Here is a 9159-nt window from a genome sequence, read left to right on the forward strand (position 1 = left end):
GGTGTTGAAATCTATCAAATTTTCAATTTTATTGAGTGAGAACTGAATTCGAAGGCAGCTCCAATCAAATTAGTATGGGAAGAGCAACCGAGTCTCTGTTTAACTATTGAGTGCTGACTAAATTTGCACCGCATTGTATAATAGTTATGGAATTTTGATTAAAAAAATACAAGAAAAAACGTCAACTTCGGTGGTACACTGAAGCTATTATAAAATAGTCTCCAGACAAGGACTCGATTTTGTTCGTTAAGTTTTTATGGCCACTAAATGCTATAATTCCTTTAACATTTGTACTGTTTATTTAAAGATTACACCGTTGCTTTTTATAATAATACATTCCAAATGATATATTTTCAAATAAAAAAGTTTTCCGGACAAGGAATTGGTTTGGGATGATCAGCTTTACAGCATTTATATGATATAGAGATCTGATATGGACCATTTTGATAAACGAGCAGCTTCTTAGGAAGAAATGGTTGCATTAAATATTGTTGGAACGATATCTCAACAAAATAACGGAATAGTTCGCGTAAAATAAAAAGTGAAAGTAAAGTACAGAGAGACGAACATGGCTAAATCAGCTTATAGGGTCTCCGATGTTTTCTTCTCGGTGTTAGAAACTTTGTGACAAACTTAATGTACCCTGATCAGCACATTAATACTGAAAGTTAATTTACTAATTTTTTCTTGTAACACTGAAATAAGTCTTATTATGATTACAGATATCGTTATTTATTGCTAATTATGGAAAAATTACTTTGACTTCTGACTAGTGACTATTGAATGAACTATAAAAATTGGACTATAGAATTAAGACTAAAGAAGTCAGATTATTCAGTGATAATTAAGCTATATTGGATTGGGACTTATGGCAATTGAATTAGGACTACAAAATTATATTTTGTTATATACTATATAGAGATTCGGAGCGTAATAAAACACGTGTTTGCTCTTCAGGATCCAAATGCCAAAAAGGGACGATAGGCGTTTTTATTTTCTTTAACTAACCTAAAGCGAATACAAGTTAAATGCGAATAGAATGCGTATGGTTGCATTTGCGGAATAAATGCGCATGGTTGAATTTGCGAAATATAAATTTTATAAGCTTGTGGTGTTGCCACAGTACTCCCCTCTTAGGGGGAGGGTACGGCAGTATAGGCTTCAAACGATCAATCGAAACATTCACGGTTTGATGATTAACGTCGATGGCAAAATATTTTGAATGGCGATGCAATACTTTGTACGGGCCTTTATACGGCGGTGACAATGATGGCTTAACTGATAGATCTCTTACAAACACCTGTTGGCATTTTTGAAGGTCTGCGTGAATGAATGACTTCTGCTTGGTATGCCAAGCGGTATCTATGGGGCGTAAGTCTCGCATGACGCGGCGTAAATGTACTACGGTCTCCACTTCGGTAGTTGATGGGCCACTGTCCACGAAAAACTCAGAAGGCAAACGCAAGGTAGTCCCGTAAACTAGTTCAGCTGGACAAACACCTATGTCGGCCTTAAAAGAACTACGAAGCCCCAACAGGATTAGTGGCAGCGACGAGGTCCATTGATTGTGATTGTGGCACAATATTGCTGACTTAAGCGTTCGGTGCCATCGTTCGACCATGCTATTCGTCTGTGGATGATAAGCGGTCGTCCGTAGATGCCTTTACTTTACTTTCAAATTGCCGGCCCAGGTCCGAAGTTATGTCAACAGGAACGCCAAATCGCGATGTCCAACATGACCGTGAGACAATAGCGGTTGCCGTCGGAAAGTGGGAAGGGTCCGACAATGTCGATATGCAGGTGTGAAAACCGTTGTTCGGGGAATGCGCGGCGTTGAAACAGTGAAGAGTTGTGCCGAATGACTTTGTTGCGTTGGCACTGGATGCATTGCTTGGCGAATTCTCGGCTATCTTTCTGTATTCCGGGCCATACAAAGCGTTCAGTCATCAGTTTCGCAGTTACCCTCGTGCCTGGGTGAGATATGTTGTGTGTTGCGCAAAGAACTGTTTGTCGGACTCGTTTTGTTATGAACGGGCGTAGCGACCAGTTGAAGTATCGCAATAGACTTTCTTAGTTCTAGAGGGGATAATAATACTGGTTAGTAGAAGCGAATGACTAATTTTACCTTCTAAGAATGACTTTAACTCCTCGTTGTTTTTCTGATCTTCAGCCAAGTCATAAAAATTTATTGGATCAGTTGTTATGGCTTGGATTCGAGACAGCAGATCTGCTGTAACATTTTGTGCCCCTGTTACGTGACGAATGTCTGTCGTGATCTGTGAAATAAAATCCAATTGACGTGCCTGACGATCAGATGCTTTTTCTAGTCGTTGCCGAAAAGCATAGATTGGCGGCTTGTGGTCGGTGTAAACGTAGCAATTTCTTCCTTCTAGCATGAAGCGAAAATGACGGACGGAGAGAAATATCGCAGTTAATTCTCTATCGTAGGTACTGTACCGCTGCTCAGCTTTTGTAAAAAGGCGCTGGAAAAAGCCTAAAAGTTGAAGTGATCCATTGGAAACTTGATGTAGAGCGGCGCCTGCAGCGTGGTCAGATGCGTCGACCCATAATGAAAGAGGAGCGTTCGAGAGCGGGTGCGCCAGAAGCGCGCAATTAGCGAGGCCCTCTTTGCAAGCCTCAAAGTACCTTATGTTGTCGTTTGTCCAGTTCAGTGGCGTTTTGTCGTTGCGCTTATTTCCAGAACACATTTTGAAAAGAGGTGCTTGGTGCGAAAGTGGGTTTGGAAGTAGCGATCTATAAAAATTGATCATGGCTATCAATCGTTTAAGATCCTTTGCAATCGTAGGAAGTTTGAATAAGCGAATCGCTTCAATGCGGCTAGGCAGCGGCTTGATTTCATCCTTCGTGATTAAATGCCCTAAGAAATGCAGCTCTGATACACCATGCACTGATTTGGCTACGTTTATTGTTAAGTTGTGTTGGCGTAATCGTTGAAAAACTATACGAAGATGTGCGCGATGTTCTTCTGTGGAGCGTGATGCGACGCATATGTCGTCCAGGAAGGTGAACACATTATCTATGCCGCGGAAAACTTCTTTGATGACTCTTTGGAATGTTTGTGCCGCGTTGCGCAACCCAAAGGTCATGTGCGTGAATTCGTACAACCCAAAAGGAGTTGTGATGGCAGTTTTACAAATGTCATTGGGATCGATTGGGATCTGGTGAAAGGCCTTCTGTAAATCGATTTTTGGAAATATTGAATTCCCAGCAAAAATATTACTGAATTCGTGCAGGAACGGCAGAGGGTATTTGTCGGGCGTTAAGCGCGCGGTAGTCTCCACACGGTCTCCATGACCCGTCGGCCTTGCGCACCATATGTAATGGGCTAGCCCAATTACTGCTGGATGTCCGACATATGCCCAGTTTCATCAACAGCTCAAATTCAGCGCGCGCTGCCGTCAGCTTTTCAGGCGACAGCCATCTTGGCCGAGAAAAAATTGGTTGACCGTTTGTAATGATCCTGTGAACCACGGTGGACTTCGTTGTAGAATCCGGAGCGGCTGGTCACGTTACGCCACTAAACTCTCGCAGCGAGTTTAAAAAATCTCGGGCTGAACTTATGGTTGAAATGTTTGATACATTGATTCGCGCTACCGTGCAAAATGATTTAACTGCTGTTTTGCGGTCGAGCAGACATCGTCCATTAAGATCAGGTAAAAGGTCGTAATGTGATAAAAAATCTGCTCCAATGATTGCTAGGGTTACGTCTGCAATCACAAAGCTCCAAACAAATTCCCTGCGTAAGTTAAAGGCGAAGTATGACTTCTCCAAAAACCGTAATCGGTGAACTATTAGCGGCAAACAATTGCGTATCCGATGGGTTGACTCGTGCCAATTTCGAACACTTCGGAAGTACCGACACATCAGTGCCGGAGTCGATAAGGAATGTTATATTAGTTGATGTGTCGAATATACGTAGGCGGCAGTTCGAAGGCATCTCAGAGCGTCTGCCTACCCCTGAGATACTGCTGGCAGAGCACCCCTATTGTTTGCCATTTGTCGATGTAGATTGAGCGAACTTACAAGGTTGGCGACATTTCTTAGAGTTTGGTCCAAACATGGCGTGATACCAGCACATTTCGCCTGTATTGATGTTATGAGGGCGCACTGGCGTTTTCGATCTGGAACGCGCACGTGTTTTCTCGCTGCTCGTAACTCTATCAAAACGCTGTTTCAGTTCTGCTATTTCGGTCCTCAGGTCGTTGTCTGGGGTATGATTCGATGCGGATACTTCATGGGTACGAACTTCACGCATTTGCATCGTCTCCACTATTGAGTCGGCAATTTTTAATTTGTCGACAATAGGTTCATTTGTTGCCATAATTGCTGCTTGCGCATATGGTGGCCAGCGATTAACCCACAAATCATGCAAAATGCTTTCGCTTAGAGCGGAACCAGCAGCGCGCTTCATTTCGTTAAACAGGTCGCTCGGGCGGCGGTCGCCCAATGGCATGTCGCGCAATACACGTTGTAGGCGGCGTCGCTGGCTCTCAGTGAAATTTTCTATCAATTTGGTACGAATGAATTGATATCGCGCAGACGTGGGCGCAGCGTCTATTATGGAACGCAACTCCATTAACTTTACCTGCGGTATACTGGCCGCTCCGATATTAAATTTTGCCGGATTGGTTGTAACGCCAGAGGCCTCAAACCAAAAACTAACGAGTAAAAATAAGCCTCAATGTTGTCTTCTGCCATCAATGGCAGCGGGATGCGTGGAAAAATTAATGTTGTAGCGTTGAATTCCCCGTGGCTTGGACCAGCAGTAACCGCCCGGCTATCGTTGAGCGACATCTCACTTATGGTCAAGGGTCACCAATTATAGAGATTCGGAGCGTAATAAAACACGTGTTTGCTCTTCAGGATCCAAATGAAAAAAAGGGACGATAGGCGTTTTTATTTTCTTTAACTAACCTAAAGCGAATACAAGTTAAAAGCGAATAGAATGCGCATGGTTGCATTTGCGAAATAAATGCGCATGGTTGTATTTGCGAAATATAAATTTTATAAGCTTGTGGTGTTGCCACATATACATTTCTGATATCCCGATTTTTGAACGATGATTACTGAATTAAGACAAGAAGATGTCGGATTAATGTTGGTACTAAGTATGTAACTTTTTTGACTAATGATTATTGAATTAGGACTACACGCTGCATTTTTTAATAATGGGTTGTCAAAAAAGTCTTGCGGTATTTTTATTGATTTTTTTTTTTTATTGAAATTGAGATGAATTTTTGATGGCTATGCTACTGCTGATGCTACGGCTGCTACTATGCCGGTCTCTTTTGACCAATTCAGCGATTTTATCGCAATTTTTGACGACAGGCCTTCCGGAGCGTGGCGCATCTTCGCCCACCTCTTGTGCGGAGGAAATGGAAACTGTATCGGGTCCATAAACTGCACAAATTGTATCGGCGGCTTGAAATGCATTTTTGCCTTTATCGTAGTAGTACTGTAAAATATGCCGTATTTTCTCTTTATTTTGCTCCATGTTTGCGACGCTATAACTCACGAACGACTTAAAAGGAACGACAATCAATCAAACTCGTGTTAGCGCGTGAAATGAGCTTTCCAAAAAGGTATAGCATGACCCGATGCGACGAATACAACTAGAACTACGCGCTTTCAGCGCCAACTAGCGAAAATACCGCAAGACTTTTTTGACAACCAATATATCTATTAGGTTTCTAATTTTAAAAATTTTTTTAACTCAGTGAATTAACATTTGAAAGGAATTGGTATTCTGACTAATGACTACATAGTTAATTCTAAAAAAGTCTGCTTGTTTAGTAATATCTATGTGAAATTGATTTCAAAACTCTACTGATGACTACTGAATTAAGATTGGCCTTTGACCTTTGACGTATGACTTTTAAGCCAAGACTACACACTTTATATTCTCTTATATTGGTTTCAACTTCTAACACATTTTATTATTCAATATATTAAAATTTCGAATGATTTGATATTAACTATGTGATACTTATTTCGACTTCTGACTAATCAGAAGTAAATTAGGACTTCATATTTAGGATTATTTACTAATAAATATTGTTTTTTGATGTGTAGTCTACTGACTTTGACTTCTTACTAACCGCTATTGAATTACGACTTTCTATTTGAGATATGTAATTACTAATTTTTGACTTTAATATAATTTACTTTCACAAAAATTTCAGTCTAATGGTTGTTATATATTTTTTTTTTGCGGGTGAGGGGGTGGAAAATTCCTTCCGCATCATCGGTGCTATCGTCACAGCACCCCCCAATAAGGAACCGTCGCCCACCCTGGGACCGCATCTGCTTTACTTCAAGGTGGCGTTCCATTTTTCTCATTGAGAGATTTACATCTGCGCACCTGCGTCTAGGTCCCTCTTTTTGCTGCAAAGCAAGATCGCTGCGAAATTCTTGATAATCTCCCAGTTTGCTTCACTCTCCAACATGGCGCTGACTAAATTGTCCGTGTTTATTGGGCCAACCATGTTTTCTACGGCGGTGCGTTCTCGTTGCAAAGCACAGATTCGAAGAATGTGTGTTCAGCGTCGTCTTCTGTCGCGTTGATATATAGGCATGACGGCTCTTTGACTTTTCCCATTATGTGGAGGTACTTTTTGAAGTATCCGTGATCGGATAAAAGCTGGGTTGTGTAAAAATCGACTTCTCCGAATTTACAGCTTGTCCATAAGTCTAGATCTTTTATTAGCCTGGCCGTCTATCTGCCGCGACTTTCATTCTCCCATCTTCGATGCCATGTTATTATTGTATATTTTCTTATTTGTTGTATTGCGCTCTTGTTATAATCGGTTGACTTCTTTAGCTCCCACAGTTTTATCCTTTCGTATACTAGAAGGTCAATTGGGGCATTACCTCTATTAACTAATATTGCAACACCTGATACTGTTCGGTGGCAACTCTGGCCAATACCTTAAGCCGGTTTTCCTTTTTAAGCGCGTCTGCCCGAATCTCGGCTCCATATAGTAAGGGGCTGATTGTCGTCGACATTAGGAGCTTACTCTTTTCTTGGCTGGGGTTTCCTATGTTGACGATTAATCGGCTCAGTTGAGAGGTGATCTTCGCTGCCTTTTCTGCGGCATGCTGGATTTGTACCAAGAAGGTTAGTCTGGAGTCCAGTCTTACGCCTTTCTGTGTCCTAAGAATATCCGTAGTTGAGCTCATGCTTATCTCGAGAGGTATGTGCTTGTTTGTTAGCAGTAGTAGCTCTGTTTTCTTCATAGCGAGCTGGAGGGTGTGTGTCGAGCCATGCTTGCGACCGTATCATCACCCGATTCAGCTTTCTTCGCGCTTTTTATGTATCCATTGCTGTGATTACTGCCGCAATGTCGTCCGCATAGCCAATTAAATATGATTTGACCGACATTTCTAGTTTTAACATAGAGTCATAGCTAATGTTCCATAAGTCTGGTCCTAGAATGGATCCTTGTGCTGCTCCTGACGTAACCGCTATCTGTCGTGACCCGTCTTTAGTTTCATACAGCAGTTTTTTGTTGCTAAGGTAACTCCGCACCACAGCCCTGAGGTAGTCGGGTATCTTGAAGCTTTTTTCGAGAGCGTCGATCAAGTCCACTCTTCTAGCGCTGTTGAAGGCGTTTCGGACATCTAGAGTCGCCAGTAACACTATTATTTTATATTTATGCCATCTACTCTGTGCTGCTTCATCGCTTTCAATGATGCATTTTATGGTTCCTATTGTTGATCTGCCGGGTCTGAAGCCATGTTGTCTAGGGGACAGTCCTCCAGCTTCGTTGATAGCCGCTTCGAGGCTGGGTTTAATTGGGTTTTCGTATAGCTTTCCCGCTGTATGAAGCATGTATAGTGGACGGTATGCTGATGGTAAATTGGGGTCTCCTTTTCCCTTACTGATTAGCACCAGCTGCTGCTTTCTCCATAGTTCAGGGAATATTCCGGTTTCAAGGCAGACGTTGTACATGTTCAGTAGTACTGCCAGGCGCTCTGTAGCGATTATTTTGAGGATTTCTGTTGGGATCCCATCTGGGCCGGGTGATTTGTTGACCTTGAGCTTGCCAGTGGCTAGCTGCAGCTCTGGATTTGCGCAGATCTTAGTTTATTATGGATCACTAGCCCTGCTTTCTTGTGTGGGAAATAGTGCGTTCACGATGTGATCCATTTTGACAGCGGTTAAGTCAGGTGGATTTGCTCGAGCGCCGAGTTTCTTCCTAACTATTTTATATCCGAGTCCCCAGTGGTTTCTGTTTTTATCCTCGCGTAGTTCCTCCCATTAATTTTCTTTTTGCTGTCATCCTGCTCTCTTCCGTTAGGTGCTGTTATACTTATCGTCAAGTCTTCGATGGAGTCCTGTAGCGCTTTTTTTACAGCCTCTGCTACTTCCTCTTTTGTTGAAAGGGAGTCGAGGTCTCTAATCTCTATTGTGGCTTTTGATTTAAGGTCGGCCAAAGTTGCGGATTCTCGGAGGGTCGTCTTGAGTGTCTCGCAGAAACTGGCTTTTGTGGACTGTCCCTTCTCCAGCTCCAGTAGTGAAGCCCTGGCCCTTGTTTTGCGGATCCCTTTGATTTTCACCTTTGCTTCTTTTAGGTTTACCTTGCTACGGATATTCTTGAGGACCTCGGCGTAGCTATTTTCTTCTGCTGGCTTAATGATTACGGCCTACGATTGTCGTTTGGGCCTGCTCTTTGCTCTCTGGTGTGAGGCGATGTTTCTCCCTTGTTGTCCCTCTTTTGGGTTTTTGTTTTTCGTTCCTTTGATTGCGGGTGTCTTCCTTGCTTTTTTGGGCAAGACTTTCTGCCACTGGCCGTTCTTGTCACTTCTTGTGTCTTACTGTTTCTCGAGGCTCCACTGGGCTTGTCGCCCGCCGCTTCGAGGTTGTTGGCTCTGGGGTCGTGATCCGTCTGCTTAGAAGTTCGCGTCTTTACTAGTTTCTGCGATGAGCCAGTTTCTGCGGTAACTCTTCACTACATCGAAGAGTTCATACAGCTGTGCCGCTCCGTTCTTGACATCCAAGCTGACGTTCTTTTGCTTTACCATCGCCGTCTTCATGATTTGCACAATACCCTTAATTTTTCCAAAGATTCCTCTTCTGTTCGTCTCATTTGAGTAATATTCTATTTGTTTTGCTGGTGGTTCTTGTGTGACAGGAGT

General features: G+C 42.6%; 1 protein-coding gene across 1 annotated transcript; it reads right to left on the reverse strand.

Moving 5' to 3' along the window:
• Positions 1-4003: 4003 nt before the first annotated feature.
• Positions 4004-4597, reverse strand: LOC126755809 (uncharacterized). Its single transcript, XM_050468534.1, has one exon. It carries the CDS (start codon positions 4595-4597, stop codon positions 4004-4006), a length of 594 nt encoding a protein of 197 aa, XP_050324491.1.
• Between the last annotated feature and the right edge of the window lie 4562 nt (positions 4598-9159).

The sequence above is a fragment of the Bactrocera neohumeralis genome, chromosome 4, assembly GCF_024586455.1.
Source record: "Bactrocera neohumeralis isolate Rockhampton chromosome 4, APGP_CSIRO_Bneo_wtdbg2-racon-allhic-juicebox.fasta_v2, whole genome shotgun sequence".
Lineage (NCBI taxonomy): Eukaryota > Metazoa > Arthropoda > Insecta > Diptera > Tephritidae > Bactrocera > Bactrocera neohumeralis.

Coding starts and splice junctions, on each gene's coding strand:
- LOC126755809 (XM_050468534.1), bottom strand. CDS start 4,597: ATGGAGTTGCGTTCCATAATAGACGCTGCGCCCACGTCTGCGCGATAT.